Source organism: Balaenoptera ricei, chromosome 3, assembly GCF_028023285.1.
Source record: "Balaenoptera ricei isolate mBalRic1 chromosome 3, mBalRic1.hap2, whole genome shotgun sequence".
Lineage (NCBI taxonomy): Eukaryota > Metazoa > Chordata > Mammalia > Artiodactyla > Balaenopteridae > Balaenoptera > Balaenoptera ricei.
The window spans coordinates 59,696,127-59,716,478 of record NC_082641.1 but is presented as its reverse complement, the minus strand read 5'-3'; the positions used below and the strand labels follow the sequence as shown (position 1 = coordinate 59,716,478).

The following is a 20,352-nucleotide window of genomic DNA, read 5'->3' as shown; positions in this document are numbered from 1 at the left end:
ACGCAAAGATGTTGATAAACTATTATAAAGCATAAAAGTTATAAAGCAGTATATACAGCATGATCTCAGAAGTTTTCTTTAAGTATAAAAAAGTGGGACAGGATATATACTAAAACATTAACAGGTATTAAAATTTAAATGATGACGTGAAAAATGTTCCCATATTTTCTATAAACTTTTGATAATTTATATACTATAATGCTTTATATCATGGAGAAGAACAGTTCTTAACAATATATTTTGAAAGAGGGCTTCCCTGGTGGCGCAGTGGTTGAGAATCTGCCTGCTAATGCAGGGGACACGGGTTCGAGCCCTGGTCTGGGAAGATCCCACATGCCGCAGAGCAACTAGGCCCGTGAGCCACAACTACTGAGCCTGCGCGTCTGGAGCCTGTGCTCCGCAACAAGAGAGGCCACGATAGTGAGGGGCCCGCGCACCGCGATGAAGAGTGGCCCCCGCTTGCCACAACTGGAGGAATCCCTCGCACAGAAACGAAGACCCAACATAGCCAAAAATAAATAAATAAATAAAATTAAAAGATTAAAAAAATATATATATATATATTTTGAAAGAAAGTATATTTATGCTTAAATACTTACTTCAAGCCTGTCAATTCTTTATCTAAGAAATGAATGACAACTGTACTGAATACAAAACTTGAGAAAATTGTGAAGAGTCCAGCAATACCTAAAACGACAAAATTCAGCAAACTGAAAAAACTTCATCCTTTTTTACACACACAATAACATACAGTCCCATACAATATTCTGAGAGAAATAATACTATTTTCTCCAGATTATTAAGGTCTCAAATAGCAGAACGTCTAACTTGAATAAAAAGAAATGAAACTATTGAATACATGCAGCACACACATTTCCACACACATGATTTAAACAAACAGGTAAATTTCCACAGTAAATCAAAAATTTGATAGCACACAATAAGGTTAATATATAAAATTATTACCCAAAATATATTTTGATCCAAGTTGGCGTAAATTCTGGAACTGGAAGTAAATATACAGGATTGCTATGCATCGTGTTATTGTCAGAATTATGATGTCACTGCTCAAGACATCCTATTGGGAGAGATAGAAAAGAAAAATCCAAATCAAAAATAAGAATTTTTATTTTGCATGCATCATTAGTTTACATATCGTCATGATAATATAAATTTAGGCACAAGTCAAATAAAATGTTACAATGCAAATCAAAAATTTACTCCCAATTTTTAAACAATCTGTTTATTAAGCCGATCATTTTTCACTGTTAGTCACTTATGAAAGCTATATTTCTCAAGTAAAGTCAATTACACTCATTTGTATACCAAAAGCAAAAGAAAAGTATTTCCAGTGCATTTCCATACTATATAAGTAAATGAAAGTTATGAATACTGAAATAAAAATTTTACTCATTAAGTTTTTTTGATTATGTGGTCTCTAAAAGGAGACACTCTTAGAAATTCAAAATGTATTTACTTTAATCAATAATCAGATTAATCTCACAAACCTCTTCAAACTTTGGACATTCATAATTCCAACCACAGATCTTATCGTTACCAGTAAACATGTTCATGGACATCATACAGATGGTCAGTGTCACTGTCCCCACTATGACTTCCCAGGGATGGGAAGCCACAAAGAGGCCATGCATTCGGAAAAGTCTTGACAACATTGTAGCTGAAGAATCCTTGGATCCTGGAAGGAATATCAAGTATGAACACTTAGTATACAGCTCACTGTATTCTTAGGAAAACATTTTAAGGAAAAGTGCATTGTAAACCCTGATTTGTATGCAGTGTCTTGTATATTAAGAATAATACTATTTGACAGTATTCCTTATAATTCTGGAAAATAATTACAAAATTAAAATAAGAGAACTGTTATTACTTCTTTACTCACAACACTTAAATCCTCTATTATTCACTAACAAACAACTTAAAAGCAGCTTTTTCTTATCAGTTGTATGAATTCGAGCATTTAAGATCAAACCAAATAATACCTCAGCCCGATTATTATCTGAGGCAAGGAGGAGAGCAATAAAGCACAAAACAAAAGTGAGAAACAACCATTCACATTTATTTTCTGATTACCCTGACACAAAACGCATATAAGCACCCTCTTCATTCTCTACATTCTAGTTATGCAAAAGGTAAATACCAAACAATCCACTTGTTCGGTGTCCTCCTGTAAATCATTACCTTAGTTTATAAAGCTCCTCAAGGGCAGGAGTCCATTAGACTCTTCCATTCCATAAAACACATGGCATAATATGTCACTAGCAAAATGTTTAATAAACCTTCCTAATGTTGCTGTCACCAGAGGTCTTTTCCCAAACTTTAACAGCAGTTAATAAAAATGCTGGAACAGTACTAGAATAAGAGGATGGCTGGCCAAAGTAGACATCTATAGCATTCAAAAATTCCCAACAGAATATGGGTTATTTTGACCTAATGACTACCATGGCAAAACTTTTCCATGTTTGCTGGCTAAATAATAGTAATAATAATTTTGATATTCTGATTTTTTAAAAAATCTAGTGTAGTTATTAATCTCTAATATAGGCACTTGCAAGCCTTACTTCTTATACTAAAATTAATGCTTATGATAAAGCATATTAACTACCCATAAAAATCAATTAAGATTTAATTTTAAGGCCACTGATTGACAGACTATCAAGAATTCAAATGAATCTCACATTTATGGTAATAATTAAGAAAGTGATTCATTTATTGAAGAAAGAAAATAAAAAGGCACCAAATTAAGGAAAATAAAGCATTAATCTATTTAAGGTGTTAGGGAAAAGAAAATAAGAGATGCTTTTACAAACCAAAGCAATTACTAAGCGTCACCTCTCACTGCATCACTCAATGTTCTCTATTCTCTACATTTCAGCCACACCAGGCCACCAAATAGATGCCTGGTTTCCAAACCACAGGTCACAACCCTTCACTGGATCGATGAGATCATGAAATCAAGTATATGAGTCAGAACAAATATTTTAAAATAAAAGGAAAAAGAGAAAAAAGCTGTGGGTAAGACATGTGGTATGGGTAGATATTATTTTTTGAAACATTACATTTCATGAAATTATACATATGAGTGTATGTACTGGCTTCCGACATAAAATGTATTTCTTACTGTGGGTCTCAATTTTAAAAGGTGGGCGGGTCACTGAAATGTATAAATGTGGCATGCATCTGCCTGTGTTTATTCAGGCTTTTTCAACCTTCCTCCCTGAGGCCTATTGCTCACTTCATCCTCCAGCACCTTGCACTCATACATAGCAGTTGCTCAACAAATACCTGCTAATTAAAAATAAATTCTTAAGCTACAGTAGCATGCATTTTATTGACACATCTTGACACAGACCTAAAGATGACTTTTTTAAAGATATGGATATAACTCTCCCACTTCAAGCCCCCCAGTTCTCTGCATTCAGAGAACATATTAAGGGGGGATGGGGTGGGGAAGAGAGGCTACATTTCCTATACTATCCTGGAAAATGAACAACAATAACAAACATACTTTCTATTAAATTAGCAGGGACTTGGACTTAAAGTATTGGAGAATATTAATCATATCTTAGATTTGAACTCTACTTCATTTCAACTAAAAGCCTCATAAGAGCCTAGATTTTCATGACAGCCTTCTATCACATAACTTCCTTATATTTAAAAACAAAAAAACAAAACCGTATAAACTAGTCTAAAGGATCAACTAGCATCAGTGTTGCAGAAAATGAATTAACTAAAAACACCTTTTGAAACTAGGTTAAAGTTTCTAACACTCTCTCCCCCCAAGCCCTCTCAATTTAGAATATTCCCTTATCAAGAAAATGTATTCTTCACTATTAAAAAGTTAATTCGGTTGAATTAAAATCTGAGCTGCTAGCAAGAAGGCATCCCAATTTGATCACAAATAGGTTTAGCATTATTAATGTATAATTATATATTAGGGACATTATGTTTTCCCTCAAAAGCTTCATGGTAGCATTGTCAATTCTGGGACATTTCTTTCCTAGGTGTAAAGTCATCTTTGCAACATTCCGGAAAAGATTTACACATGATCCCGTGACATGATCCCATAAACCATCCCCAAACACAGAGAACCTCACCTATTTGGAAATACAAAATGAGTAACCAAATGTACAAAGGTGTGTCAAAAGTAACTATAATTGCACATTTCCCACTAGCACCCTCCCCATTTCCCTGTGATTATGCAAATCATTTAAATGCCATGGAATCCAATCTTCCAACTTCATCAGCAGTTGCAAGTGGCACGAGCAGGCAATAGGGACAGCTCATGCCAATTCAAAGTACAGTATTTAGGCCATGTTGCAATAAAAATAAATTTTAGTTTAAAAAAATCAAGTTAGGCAATGTATGCCTTGCTTATTCAGACTGAAGTATGCTGCAAACATTTCACAGATTATTCAAAAGAATGGATAATTTAAATTAAATTGAATCCCCAAACTCTAACTCAATATGCTACAAAAACCACCTACTATGGCCAATTGCAGAAAAAGATGCTTTGGCATCCTACTCTGATTCTTTCCTCCCACTCAGCACTCTTCCTGTGCTACACATTCCAGTATTTGATTATACACTATTTTACACTGTTCTCAAATTAACTGCTGTGTACGTTTTGTCTCTTTGAAGGTAAGAAACATGTAGGGGACTTCCCTGGTGGCGCAGTGGTTAAGAATCCGCCTGCCAATGCAGGGGACACAGGTTCGAGCCCTGGTCCGGGAAGCTACCACATGCCGCGGAGCAACTAAGCCCGTGCGCCACAACTACTGAAGCCTGTGAGCTATACAACTACTGAAGGCCGCGCACCTAGAGCCTGTGCTCTGCAACAAGAGAAGCCACCGCAATGAGAAGCCCACGTACCGCAACGAAGAGCAGCCCCCGCTCAACCGCAACTAGAGAAAGCCCGAGCGCAGCAATGAAGACCCAACGCAGCCATAAATAAATAAATAAACAAACAAACCATGTCTTGTACTGAGTCATTTTTAATTCCAACAGGATCTAGAATTCTGCTGCTCAACCCAGTATCCTATGGGAAAAAATTCTCACACTGGAATCAGGAAACCTGGATTCTACCCAATTTTATGACATGGTGTGCCTCTTTGTAAGTCACGTATCTTTTTATTCACTTATGAGGCTAGAGCTCCAAAGTTCTTTAACAAAGGCAAGTATTAAGTGAACCATATGAAACTATTTTTTGTATGGGAAAAATGGTCAAATGTCAAATATCAGCAATTTCATATGGTCAACCTAAATAGATAGTGATATAGATGTGGTTATCTATCCATGGCCTAGAAACTAGATCATACAAGAATAAAAAGAGCACATGCACATGCGTATGCGTGTGCACACTTCATCTTGAAATGCTTATGCCACACACACAACCGTTTTCACATGTTAATGATGTAATCTTTGCACATTTTTTAAGCCTTCATATTACTAACTCCCATTGTCTTTACTGCCAAGTTTATCACAAATTGGAAAGACACTACCACTAAGCAGGCCCTCACAATCCAGTCTATCCCCAAAGTACACTCTGGGCCTTTGCTAGATTACCTCTAAATCAAAAAATGTCTTTCATTGCACGGAGAAAAAAATTCATTCACAAGCAAACAAAAAAAATACATTCTCTACATTGCGTGATGCTAAAATTTTACACGATTACTTAGTACGGCCTGGAAACAGATGTTTCCCATGACTTTTCAGGACCAAGTCTAAGAAGGCATGTCCTCAAAGACCTGAAAAATTTCAAACGACCATTTAAGATGGAGTACATCAAACTCCTCCTACTACAAAAACTGACTGTTGTTCTATTTGTGAGTCTCCAAGTTACGTTTACGTTTTTCTTTATCAAAATACCAAAACCAAATATTCCGAAAAACCTACAAGCTTTGGACTAAAGGACATCAGCAATCAGCACCAAGGAGACTACGCCCCTTGACAAAAAAAAAAAAAAAAAAAAAAGGAGAAGAAGAAGAAGAAGAAGAATCGTTGAAGTCTTTGGGCAAGTCTCTACCTTGGGCTCTGCATCCTCTCAATCCGTTTCACCTGGAAATAACCGGACGCATCTATGCAGATCCACGGTTCTTTCACGGCTCTGAGCTAGTCAGCAGCATTTAAGGTGCTGACGAACAGCAGCGCCAGGGCGTGAACCCAGTGAGAACAGCAAGCCTGGGCGTGAACGCCCACACCTGATAGATCTTCTCGCGTTCCCTCCCCGACCTGCGGGCCTGGCTGCCCCACAGCCCACTAGCATTCCTCGAATCAAGGGGACTCCGAGATCACCCTGCCTGGCACCCTTTCCGCCCCGACGATCGTGACTGCGCGGCCAGCACCGCCGACTTCGGACAGGGCCAGCGAACGCGGCGACGCCCCGCCAGTCTACCGATGGCGACGGGAGCCCAGAAGAGGCCGGCCCGCCGCCCGCCCCTCTGGCCCAGCCTGGCCCGCCGGCTCCCCGGTATAGATGCGGGCTGCCACTCGGCCGGCCGCGCGTCAAGGACGTCTCCTCGCAGTCCCCGCGGGACCGGGGCGCCACCCCGGGCAAAGCCGCCAGCGCAGCTCCCCCCGGGACGGCAGGAGGTGCCGGCTGCCCCTTTCCAGGGCCGGACGGAGCTCGAGAACCGCCACCTACACGACCCTAACCCGCTCCCGCCCACCGCCGCCCTCCTCACCTCCCGATCTCACCAGAAGCCACAGTCCCCGGGAGCTGGCGCTCCGCGCGTCTCCAGTCAACGGAGACGCGGAGCGGAAGAAACCTTCGCTTCTACGCACGCTCGGAGCCGGACGAGCCTGTGACCAATAAGGAAGGATCGTCCGATCGTCTAGCCAATCATCTGGGGGTTGCCCGGCCTGACGGCGCTACGTCACGAACGGTCGCCCTAACAACCGCCCACAGCTCTCACCCGGGCTGAGAACGGGCACCGCACCATCTCTCACCATGGCTCAGCCAACCAATAGCCAGTCGAATCCCAGCACTAGGGCCTGCCTATTGGTCACAGAGCCGTGGGGGCGCACGCATGGAAGCTGCCTAGGCGAAGACGATAGGGGGTCTGGCGGGTGGAGTGTCCTACAGCCCAGGACCTGAGCTGGGGTCATCGTGGCTGTGAGAGTACAATGGGAAGGAGTAGTAGGGAGCAGAATTGGGGCGTGAAGATAAACGCAGGGTCAGGTCAAGGATAGAATGCACAATTACTGAGTGGAGAGAGGTGGAGGTGGCCCTGAAAACCAGGATGTAAAAAAGGGAAGGTGGCAGCAAGGAGCAATCCAAACCTCAAGCTGACCCATTTCCGAAACCCAAACCGACACTTTCCTGTGATTTACCCATTCCTGTAAATAGTAAATGGCTCCAGTCATGGGGTTTCTCTCTCCCTCCTTCTCTTCCCCCCTTCTCTCCCTACAGCACAAGGCACTAGTCACAGACTGTCCATTCGCTTTGAAATGTGCCTCCTTTGTCTTGTCTGCTTTCCCTCTGACACCTCCCTGCTGCAGACCTTTATTATCTCTTGCCTGAAATAATGCAATAGCCTCTCCTAACTGGTCTCTCCACTCTTAGGTGCTTCCACCTTCCAATCCTATTATTCCGTTGGCCTGCCCCCAAACTACCAAGAGTTGCTCATTGTCTACTGGATTAAAGAAACTGGCAACCCCAATATGGCCCTACCCCACATTTCTTGCTTATCTCTCACTACTTCCTGTGTCAACCCTACATTTCAGCCAAAAGAGTAACTGACCTTTTTTCAGTCACACTCAGTACCTTTTTGCTCCCTGTTTATGTTCTCTGTTTAATCTGGACATGCCTGCACATTTCAACTGTTGAAATCCTAACTCTCCTTCAAGGACTATTTCATATGTCACCTCGTTTCCTGATTCCCTCAAATACAGTCATCTCTCCCTACTCTGAACACCCATAACATGTCCATATTCTGTGACCTATGTTATTATTATGTGGAAATTTCTTAAGAACAGGAATTCAAATCCCCTCAACTTTTAAAGACCTATATTTTGAAACGCAGTCCCTGATACCCACTATACACTCAGGAGGAGTTTTAATAAACTATTATCTTGATAAATTCTCATAATCCTTATGAAATAGATATTATTTCCATTTTCAAGGAAAAATGAGTTTGTTAAACAACTTGCTTTAGATCACATAGATAATAATTTGGAAAACTGAGATTTGAACCCAGATCTAAAACTTATACTGGTTCTACTATCCTCCACTGCTTCAGTATAGGATCTTTATTCATATCTCTTTACGAAATACTTTTCGAGCACCCCTTATGTGCAACACACCTTGGTTGGCACTGGAGTTATAGCAGCAACATGACAGACATGGAAACTTCCTTTATGAACCTTATACCCCTTCATAAAATTAGATGACTGTTAAATATTTGTTGAATTGATCCTAATGGAAGGAAAGAGTTTTCACAGTGAAGAAGACTAAGGGGAACTAACCAAAAATTAAAGTATCCTATTATGAGTCTTATCAAAAGGAAGAAGAAGAAAAAAAAAAAGATCTGTAAGTACTCAGAGCTAGAAACTTTGTCGTACTTTTAATGTCCCCAGAAGTCAAAAGGACCAGCTATCTCAGAATTATAAGTTACAGATTATACAACTGCTTACTAATATAAATTCAAATAAGGATTATGAAGGTGTTTCAATAAAAAGTCTTTAGACCAAGATTTGGAAACTGTATTCCCAAACTCGGCTTAATTAATAACTCCAGTGAGATTATGAATTCAAAAGCAAGTAATAAAGAAACTCTGTCTAGTTTTATGTTCTTAAAACAACTTCTATATGATTCCCAATTTATGTCAAAAGGATCTTTATGCACTTAAATAATAATTTGTACTTAATGATAAATCACAATATTTGGCAAGGACACACATAGAAGGGGAAAGTGGGGGGATGGGGACAAAGGAATCTATGTGCTTTCTTCTTTTGTGGGTTTACCCTCACAGCAAAGAGGTTATAAAAGTACAATTTTAAGAGATCTAAATTTAAAGTAGTGAATAACCCACATTGCCATCTTTATCCACATAGCTCTTAGTATTTACTTATATAAGTATGTTAGCCCTCCGTCACTTTTCCTTCTTCTTCTTGTCATAGGCCATGCTTTAGGATGAGGAATTGTAACAGGAACAATAATAACAATAGTAGTAAAATTTTATATAGCTCTTTCTATGCACTAGCCACTTTTCTAACTGCTTTATTTATATTAACTCCTTTAATTCTCATAACATTCGGAAAGCATTAGTAGAATCTGCATTTTACAAATGATGGAGCTACAGAAACAGAGAAGTTAAGTAATCTGCCTAGGTTTACATAGCTGGAATATGAACTCTGAAGTCCATTTCCTGAGTACATGCTCTAAACCACTCCACTGTGCTATCTTTAGTATCAGCACATATCATGATTGTTGAAGCTTCTGATGATCCATTGTGAAAGACCTTTCATAACATCAACGAAGAGTTTTACTTATTTATTTCCCATTCGCAGTTTCCAGCTGTGTTCAAATCTATATCTTCCAGCTTTGGGTAATTTTCTCTCTTTGTCTTGCACAAATTTTTTTTTTTTTAATTTCAGGGATGACTTTTTAAACTAGTACATTACAACTGATAACTGGTCACTTAGCTTTTGGCAGATGTTGTGATTGATTATCACTCCTGCTCAAGGTCAAGAAATATTCACGGAGGAGCTACTCTATGCTAGGCAAAGAGCTAGGCACTCAAGGTACAGATTTTTATATGTATATATATATTTTACCTGTGCCGCACGGCATGTGGGATCTTAGTTCCCCAACCAGGGATTGAACCCACACCCCATGCAGTGGAAGCACAGTCTTTTTTTTTTTTTTTTTTTAATTTATTTGGCTGTGGCAGGTCTTAGTTGCGGCATGCAGGATCTTTTAGTTGTGGCGTGTGGGATCTAGTTCCCTGCCTAGGGATTGAACCCGGGCCCCCTGCATTGGGAGCGGGGAGGCTTAGCCACTGGACCACCAGGGAAGTCCCTCAAGGTGCAGATTTAAATAAGAAAACATACACAAACGTATCCTTCCAGATAACATGGTAAGGGTTCTGAGTGAGGTATGCCAAGGGTCCACTGAGAAAAGAGGTAGGGCATGGAGTTGGGGTGCAGGGTGTTTTAAACAAGGGGAGGAAGTGGTTTGAAGGAAGGCTATTTTAGGCACTAGAGTCAAGATTGTGAGCATGAGAATGGAGGTGACAGATACAGGAGCAGAACATTTAATTAGGCAGAAATCTTGAAGTACTGTAGGATATGAGATATTTAAAAGGTGAGGAAGTCATGAGCAGGTTGGCTGATCTCCAGTTTCTACTGGTGGCATCTCACGTAGGCCAAAGTCTTGGCTACGACTCTTTTTTAATTTTTTTTGCTATTTTACTTCAGTAGCAAAACTTAGAATTCTGCTTCTTCTTTGTTTCTAAAACTTTCTAAACAGAAATCAATAGCTGGAGCCTCTCTTGAAGTTAGGAGCAAAGGTCTCTGCAGGAGAGGGTGCCCACAATTAAAGATTTCTTCTGTCCACCAAACCTGCTTTCACTGTTTAACAGTGATTTTGTTTGTTTTCTTTACAGTTTCCCCATTCCTCTCTTTAGGCCCTTCCCCAGCTTTGTAGAATCAGTTGGGGAGTGGGTATGAGATATATTGGAATATATATTTTTTTTAAAGGAATTTACAATCCTCAGGAAAAAAGAATGCTCAGACAGCATATCAATAGAAACAGCATATCTATAATGAGGAGTAAACATCTATTCCTGAGATTCTTAGGGATTCTTGGCTAGGGTGACTGGTTCCCAAAAAAGTCAATGAGAGATCAATAAAAGGGGGAAAGAAAAAGAACACATTTTGACCCAAGTGTGAGCACCACTTTTTCTCCTTCAATAATAATAAACGTGGTCCTGGTCTCAGTTGATAAGAGTGGAGTGAGCCATCTACTATAAAATCTGTATCCAGCTCAGTTGTCAAGACCCCAGTATCTTCCTCCTGTTCACCTTCATTCTTCCAATCCCAACCTCTTCCTTCAGCTTTGTATTTGCTCCCAGTTGAGGGAGGAAATTATAATGGTGGGAGAAAAAACAAGGCAAGTGTAAAAGAAAATAAAGAAGGACAGTGGCACAAGGGGGCTCTCTTCAGCTTCCCTGAGCAACTCCATTGAAAGAAGAGACAAAGAACAATTGCCCAGGCCTGCAAATAGTAGGCCATCTTTTTTTTTTTTTTTAAATGTCAGTTTTATGATTGTTCTTTTTTTTTTTTTTAATTTATTTATTTATTTATTTATTTTTGGCTGTGTTGGGTCTTCGTTTCTGTGCGAGGGCTTTCTCTAGTTGCGGCAAGCGGGGGCCACTCTTCATTGTGGTGCGCGGGCCTCTCACTATCGTGGCCTATCTTTTCTTGCGGAGCACAGGCTCCAGACGCACAGGCTCAGTAGTTGTGGCTCACGGGCCTAGCTGCTCCGCGGCATGTGGGATCTTCCCAGACCAGGGCTCGAACGTGTGTTCCCTGCATTAGCAGGCAGATTCTCAACCACTGCGCCACCAAGGAAGCCCCAGTAGGCCATCTTTTAATATGAAAGTACTGTCGCTCGTACGTAAATATGGCCCAAAAAGTGTATAGCACCCTAACTGTATCTGCTACAAATTGCAATGAATTTGGCTACAAGTAACAGAAAGCCTAAACTAGAAGTGGCTTCAACAAGATAAGCGTTTCTTTTTTTTCTTGGGTAAAGAAAACTGGAAATAGTTCATCTAGGATTAACATGGAAGCGCAAGATGCTTTCAGAGACCCTTCTGTCTCTCTGCTTCACCATCCTCAGCCTGTGTTTTCCATCCTCAGGGTCACCTTATGGTCCAAGATGGCAACTAGAGCTCCATTTTCATATCTGCATTTCAGTCCTTCTGGAAGGAGCAGAATGAAAACAAAAGGGTGGAAAAAGGGCCCCTCCCAGCTGAGTCAGCTCCTTTTCACTGTTTATATCTCAGTGGCCAGAAGTACAAGGCCATACCTAGCAACAAGGGAGCTGGGGAATGTAACCTTTTTTTCCAGCAACAATGTGCCCAGCTCAAAACTGAAGAAAGGCTCCCACCTCTAAATCTTCCATATTGTCCCCATACTGGGTGAGCATACAGTAAGTACCCAAACCAGTTGCTGATCACTTAGCTCAAAAACAGGAAACAATTTTACTATCAAGATTTTACGGGCATAGCAAAAGATATAAACCTAAGATCAAAGATCTGTTATTTTATAAACATTAGCTTGAAATGTCAATGGAATTCTCATTAACATCTAGACTTGAGTTTCAGCTAAATCCACCAAAAATGTATAATACTACAAATGGTTGAACATAAAAACGTAATCTGTGAAACTAGCAAAGAGGGCTCTCTTTCTCTCTTTTCAGAATAAAGGGCCTTGGGAATCCCCTGGTGGTCCAGCGGTTAGGGCTGTGCTTTCACTGCCAAGGGCGCAGGTTCAGTCCCTGGTCAGGGAACTAAGATCCTGCAAGCCAAGTGGCACAGCCAAAAGAAAAAAAAAGAAAAAGAAAAAAAGAATAAAAGGCCTCACTGGTCTTATTCATTGCTCTAACACCTGTAACACTGAATGAATAGTTACCAGCAACTTTCAACCAGCGTGTGGTCTTGATTTCCCTGCTTTTTCCTCTGCATCGTTTAATACCTACCATGATCTCCATGCTTTTTTACCACAATGGCTACCTCCTTCTCTGAAATTTCTTAGGCCTGTGACTCCTGCCTCCTTGAGAAGGTTTCCAGTTCTTTCCACATTTGTTTCGGCTGGACTGAAATGAAATGAGTTATTGATGCTTTCAAAGCCCATGTCTTGGGGGCCCCTATGAGCACTGATAAGTCTCCTGACCTTGTCTCAACCCTAAAATCTTACTTTTTCCGTTTGACTTTACACTTTCCAGGCTTTGAAGAATTTGTGCTTCTTGAATGACAGTATGTTATGAGATGTTCTTGATAAAATCTCCCTAGCTGGGTCCAAACATCCCTAAAGCTAATTTTTCCCTTCTGCTGGAGAATGAGTGGAATTAGCAAACTAACCTCTGTTCTCAAGAAAGGTATTGCCTACTTTGTGACCACCTAGAGGGGTGGGATAGGGAGGGTGGGAGGGAGATGCAAGAGGGAGGAGATATGGGGATATATGTATATGTATAGCTGATTCACTTTGTTATAAAGCAGAAACTAACACACCATTGTAAAGCAATTATACTCCAATAAAGATGTTAAAAAAATAAAAAAAGAAAGAACAGTATTGCCAAGGTCTCTGTGCTTCCTCTAGAAAGATGGGCTGTTTATCTTCCCCAAGGGAGAACATAAAACATCTGCAAAGACTGCTCAAAGCCTCTCTGTTCAGAACTCCCGCTTGCTTGTTCTTTTGAAATACACGTTTAGGAAGAAGTTTGACCCATGTACACCAAGGAAAGTTAAGATAATTATAGTTGGGCTAATAATTTTTGCCCTAAAGAAGGTAATGCAAGTAGCCAGAACAGAACCTTGCCCAGTCCTTTATTGAAACAGTTGCTCTGGAAACTCTCCAGGAGCTTGGTTACAGGCTGTGGACAAAGCGTTAGGTCTCCTCTACTTTATTCCTCACAAGAGGAGCCATCTTTATTTTGGAATCTAGGACTGGTTGGACCACCAAATAATCTCAATTTTGGTAAAGAGTTCAAAGCTCAGATTGTAATATCTGGCCATTGTGTGACACTGCATTTAATAGGGAATAAAGTGAGAGTGAAACTGTTTGGTCTCTGTTTTTAGGTGCCCTTCTCATTCCAGTAAAAAGAAAAAGATAAAAGTATAGTCAGGTACAGGGCTTCCCTGGTGGCGCAGTGGTTGAAAATCTGCCTGCCAATGCAGAGGACACGGGTTCGAGCCCTGGTCTGGGAAGATCCCACATGCCACGGAGCAACTGGGCCCGTGAGCCACAACTACTGAGCCTGTGTGTCTGGAGCCTGTGCTCCGCAACAAGAGAGGCCGCGATAGTGAGAGGCCCGCACACCGCGATGAAGAGTGGCCCCCACTTGCCGCAACTGGAGAAAGCCCTCGCACAGAAACGAAGACCCAACACAGCCAAAAAATAAAATAAATAAATAAATAAATAAATAAATAAATAAAAAATTAAAAAAAAAAAAAAAAAAAAAGTATAGTCAGGTACAGAGAAGGAAGGCATTCTGATTTGCGTAGGCCTTAAATATAACAGAAGCATTTCTTTCCACTCTCCCCTGAACACGTATGATAGACCCACTTCTCTCTGGTACCCTATTCTTTTCAGGCAGGCCTGACTGAGTCTAAAACTTCAACCTGCTTTTTCAGTTGATCTTATTCCTCCTTCACCAAGAGTAGGACTGTCTTGGTTTGGGTTCCCCCAAAGGCAAAGACTGGGTCAAAAACCCTAGTGCAATAACTCATTTGGGGGATGACCCTAGGAGGTCAGAATAAGAATGCAAAGAATAACAGGGAAGAAGGAAAGGCCAGTATCCAGCTAGCCACCACTGTGGGCAACTGGGGCTCAGTTCTGCTGGGGACCCTCTGTAGAATGCCCCTCTGAAGGATGGCGGAGCGGGGTTGGGGGAGTGGTGGTGAGGTGGGATCACTTGTCCCTCACTCTTTGGTTGAGAATGCCTTCTGGGGCACACTTCCAGCTACATGTATGCAGAGCAGAGATACCGAGGCTTTGGAAAAAGCCTTGAGACAAAAAAGTTGGAAGACTTGATGGTTGACACTTGAAGTTGGAAGCCTTCAGCCTGCCAGGAATTGCAGCTGATGATGACACATGAGCAGGAGATGTGGCAAGAGGTACCTCATAGCTGTGAGGACTGCATCATGGGTTGCCATGCCAACCTTTTCATTCCTTTTATATTCCTACTGGGCCTCTTTTGACTACAAGCCCTAAGCCATTTCAGAAGCTGGCCCTGTTCCCCCCGAAATTGTTATAATTCCTTCCTAATGCCCGGGCAATAGTATTCCGTTCACAAACCACATTCTGAAGGCCTCTTATTTCCTCACTTTGGTTGTCCTTGGCCTCTTAGTAGACCTGGTCCCTGTAACTGGTGGATGTCAACATTTTTAAGCTTGCAAGTACTCTAGTTTACACATGGAAAGTGATCAATATATATTTGTTGATGACTCTAACAATAGTGAAACTATGACTCTGGTTATAAATACTGTTAAGCAGGAACTTGCTCAGTCAAGTGAAGTCAACAAACATTTCTTGCCCTGAGTATTTCAAAGAAAGGACAAGAGGGCTGATGGCTGGTTAAGCAGGAATTCATGAAGCTTCTACATACAGGTGGAGTTACTATGATTCCAATACGTAAAATCTTATCTTTGTTGGACAGAGGAAGCATATTATTTGTGGGAGTTATTTTCTAAAATCAGTGCAAAAATCAGAACTCCAGCAGAATCCCAAGGCTTTTTAATTTTTTTAAAACCAGGTGAGGAGGGAAAATGTCCGAGTCAAAAGTATCCTTGAATTCTCCTTGTATTTCTTAAAATATAGAGTGCATATTTTGTTTTTACAGATTTGACAGAAATTCTTCTGCACACTAGATCTGACACCCCCTGACTACTTGTAAGAGTCTATCTGTAGATAGGTAAGCATTTGAACCTTTCTGCCTGTAAGATTTAACTATGAAGTCCTAATATGCATGAGAACTAGCTAGTGAATGGTAATATATCCCTTCTTGCCTACTGAGTTGCTCTAATCTGTGTCAGTGTTACCCTCCTATTTGCTGTTAGATTTGAGATGTACTTCTTGTTATGAGAATTAGCCCATTATTTGTGATACATTTTGCAAATGTCTTCTTCCAGTCTGTCTTTTGACTTTGTTTATGGTGATTTTTGCCATGCAAAAGTTTTGGGTTTTGTTTTTGTTTTTTTAAATGTAGTCTTTTATTATATATGGATTTTGAATTATAATTCAAAAGCTTTTCCCTACACACAGATTATAAAGGAATCCATCTGTGTTTTCTTTTAGTACTTGTTGGGTTTTGTTCTTTACATTAAGATCTCTGATTCCTTTGGAGTCTATTTTTGTACGTGGTGTGAGGTGTAGATCCAATTTTGTCTTTTGCCAAGTGGCTGTATTCCGGTTTTCTTATACACAGAACACTGTGTTCTCTGCAGACACATCTATAACTCCCTCTTAGGGTGAGTCACTTCTGCCTGTATTGAATCACATTAGTTTTTTTGTTTGGTTCCAACAAAACAAACAGTACCCTTGGTTCCAAAGGGTACTATTTTCTGAAACTAGTTACAGATTCTGGGGTGTACCTTATCTGGAGCCCTAGTGCTTCATGAAAAGAATATTGTATTTAAAAAACACTTTTCTGATGGTCCAGCCCTGCTCAAGGATTGTGGATATTTTAAATAAGGTGGATGATATGGTTCCCATGATTAAGGAGTATATGTAGAGTGATTAGAAAACAATTGAAGGCCGCATAGAACTAGTGAAATTTACATTTTGGCTTACTGTCTCAATACCAGGAAGTACTTTCTCTGCACTGGCGTAATTCATTTTTTTAAAAATTGAGATGTAGTTGATTTACAATGTTCTATTAGTTTCAACGTGGTGATTCACAATTTTTAAAGATTATACTTTATAGTTATTATAAAATATTGGGTATATTTCCTGTGATGTACAATATATCCTTGTAGCTTATTTATTTTTTACATAGTAGGTTGTATCTCTTAATCTCCTACCCCTATTTGTCCCTCCCCCCCTTTCCTCTCCCCACTAGTAACCACTAGTTTGTTTTCTGTATCTGTGAGTCTGTTTCTTTTTTGTTATATTCATTACTTTTATTTTTTAGACTCCACATGTAAGTGATAACATATAGCATTCGTCTTTCTCTGACCTATTTCACTAAGCATGATACCTTCAAGTCCATCCATGTTGTTGCAAGTGGCAAAGTTCTTTTTATGACTGAGTAGTACTCCATTGTGTGTCTGTGTGTGTGTGTGTGTGTGTGTGTGTGTGTGTGTGTCTACATATATATCACATTTTCTTTATCCATTCACCTGTTGATGGACACTTAGGTTGCTTCCATCTCTTAGCTATTGTAAATAATGCTGCTATGAACTTTGGGGTGCATGTATCTTTTCAGATTAGTGTTTTTGTTTTCTTCGGATATACATAGGGTAATTAGTCTTTAGGAATGAGTTGCTTTTGAATTATTCATTTCAGCTGCAGGTAATGGAGAACCTAACTCACAGAGGTTTAAACATTTTTCCTCCTCTCACATCAAGAAATCTGGAGGTAGGTGGTTACTAGCATTGGTCCAGTAGCTCAATAGTGTCAGGAATAGCACCTCTACAATTCTGTTGGCCTTTGACACATGGTTCCAAGATGGCTGCTGAAGCTCCAGGTGTGTTACATCTGGGTTCTGAATAGTAGTAGAATGTGCCATCCCCAAATACACCACTTTGGCATAAGGATAATTTTGAGCTAGAGGCACTTGAAAAATAGCAGATTCAGGAAAGGCACTGTGACCTCCCTTTTTCTTCCTGAAAGCACTTTTTCTTTCATGTGGAAGATGCCCTCTCTACACCAGGAAGGAAAGAATATTCTTATCACCAGAGATTGGGAGTCAAGGCTAAGGGAAACCTGTACAAACAGATCTTGTTAAATCAACCCTTATCTTCCTTTAGCCTCCCCATATATTTTAGTTACTTTTCCACACTTAGTACTCTTTGTTTAACCTGGTATATAAGCACTTAGGTGTAACTGCTTTTTGCGTCTTCATTTTTCTGTGAAGTCTCTCACGTAGATGTAAAAAATGAAATTTGTACACTCTTCTCTTGTTAACCTGTCTTATGTCAACTTAATTCTCAGGCCCAGCCAGAGACTCTAAGAGGGTTGAGGAAAAGTTTTGCTTCCCCTATAGTTCAAAGGAGAAATAAGGTGAAGGGGCATACTGCATCTGTCTCTTTTATCAGAAAAAAAATTTCTCCAAAGTTCTTCAGAAGACTTCTACTTACGTTTCTTTGGCCAGAACTATCACATGGCCACCCTTAAATGCAAGAGAAGCAGAGAAATAAAATATTTAAGTTTTGTAATCTCTTTTGGGGGAAACAGCAAGGGAGAGGGGACTGGGAATGTCTACTTAACCAACCAATGGATCGACCACATTGAAATATCTCATTTCTGCTTGCTGAAAACAATGTCTGGTATGATGCAGGTATGAAAATGCAGTACCAGATCTTATGCAATCTAAGTAAAATTTAAACAAGCAGAAGGTAGGAATCTCAACAGCATGAGTTGAGAGATCTGCTTAAAGCTCTGCTATTGATGGCATGCACCTCCCAACTCCTAGTCTCTATGCCTCACAATTCAAATTCAGATGGAAGAGGTTGGTTGGACCAGGTTGAATTGGCTGCCCACTCTTATTGAGGTCACAGGCACAGGGCAAGTCATGGAGAGAAAGCCTGACCACTGAGGGATTATCCCTGGAGATGCTGGGGGCAAAGGGACAGCATATTTTAGTATATGTAAGTATAAATAATGTAAAAATCTAAACAACTTAGTATGTTGGTATGTGATAATTGGTGGTATGTTGTCAGATCCAGAAACCCAAAGAAGACAACTGCCCTTTAAATAGGGTAATTATGCCTGCTCTTAAGTAGAAATGTCTTCATTTACAGTTTCAGAAATTTAGCAGGCAAGTTTGTTAGTTTTTGTTTTGTTTGGGATACTATGATATAATCAAAATAAATAAATATTTGGTCTTTGTCCCTGGTTCCTGGCACACAGCTACTAAAACCTTTAGAATCTGCAGATGAGAGGGTCTTTTGTATGCTAACTAGGCGACTAGTGGCTGGGGTCCCTAGATAGTGTCAGGATGAGGGCTGGTCACCAGAAACACCAAGGCACGATTAGAGGGTTGGAATTTTCACCTCAACACCCCCTCCCCCAATGCCCTGTCCTCCCCACCCCAGGGAGGGAAGAGGGGCTAGACATTGAGTTAATCACCAATGGCCAATGATTTAATCAAGCATATCTATGTCATGAAACCTCCATAAAAATCCCTAAATGACGGGGCTCAGAGAACTTCCGGGTTGCTGAACACATCAAGGTGCTGGGAGGGTGGTGCGCCCAGAGAGGGCATGGAAGTGGAAGTTCTGGGCCCCCTCTCCCACAAACCCTGCCCTACGCATATCTTCCATTCGACTATTCCTGAGTTGTATCCCTTTATAATAGACCAATAAATGTGCTTTCCTGCATTCTGTGAGTCATTCTAGTGAATTATGGAACCTGAGGAAGAGTTTATGGGAACCCCCAAATTTATAACCAATCGATCAGAAGCACCTGTGACAACCTGGGACTTGAGACTAGCATTTGAAATGGGGCAGTCTTGTGGGACTGAGCCCTTAGCTTGTGGGCTCTGATTCTAATTCCAGGTAGATAGCATCAGAATTAAATTGAATTGCAGGTCAGCCAGCTGGTGTAGGAGAGTTGGAGAAGTGGTGTCAGAAAAGACACTGCACGTTTGGTGTCAGAAGTGTTGTGAGTAAAAACAGCTCAGAGACACCAATAGAACAAAAAATGGAGAGGATGAGTTAGAATGACTCTGAAGGCTTCCCACTATGAAAATGAAGGGCCAGCTTACTCTGCCAGAGGGTAGCAGCCTTGAACTGGAAGAATGAGTCAACAAGACCAGGTGGTGGTGGAATTAAAAACAACCAGCTTTGAGAAAGACAGAGACAGTGATTCTGAGAGATCAAGGATGATAGCTAAGGATGAAAAAGAGTTTAGAAGGGCCTAAGGCAAGTCAGGCAAGTTGATTAATGGCTCTGAGGTGGTTGGTTTTGGCCAGCTGTGAGTTGAGGTCAAAGGCCTGGGAAGCAAACTAGGAGCTGGAGCAGGTTGTCAGTGTCAGAGCCTGGAATGGGTGACATGCTAAGGGCCAGAGTGGGTGATGAGGGACCAGTGTCTGGTAGAGAAGTGGGCTCTAGGTCATGTCCCTGAAAATAATTTCTTCAAAAGCCAATTTGCCAATTAACCAATTTGCTAAAAGCTGCCAAACACCTTACATGAGTCTGCAACAGAGTCAGGTTCCCACCTTTCAGAAGCCAGAGGACACTTCAGGGATGATGAGGGTCTGACCATTTGATTTGGTCACATCTCCTCCGCTTACCCCAAGTGGGTTAGCTACTGGTTGAATTGCAAGAAAAACATAATTGCAAAATTATTTTCCTACCAATTTATGGTAGCTCGTATAGATATGGAATTAAACAGATGGAGAAATTCTCAGAATTTCTTGAATTTTTCAGGGCCTTCCAGGAACAT

General features: G+C 40.6%; 1 protein-coding gene across 3 annotated transcripts in view; it reads right to left on the bottom strand.

Moving 5' to 3' along the window:
• HMGCR (3-hydroxy-3-methylglutaryl-CoA reductase) overlaps window positions 1-20,352 on the bottom strand; it is an 86,620-nt gene that overhangs the window by 14,308 nt on the left and 51,960 nt on the right. Inside the window, exons 1-4 of one of the 3 annotated variants that reach the window (XM_059916587.1) lie at window positions 6,702-6,764; window positions 1,509-1,696; window positions 967-1,078; window positions 600-687 (exon numbers count right to left, since the gene is read on the bottom strand). In XM_059916587.1, coding sequence (XP_059772570.1) covers window positions 600-687; window positions 967-1,078; window positions 1,509-1,673 — 365 coding nt within the window. In that variant the 5' untranslated portion in view covers window positions 1,674-1,696; window positions 6,702-6,764. Of the gene's footprint in view, window positions 1-599; window positions 688-966; window positions 1,079-1,508; window positions 1,697-6,701; window positions 6,765-20,352 lie in introns of those variants that run through there. The other 2 variants (XM_059916590.1, XM_059916589.1) reach the window with 2 other exon arrangements.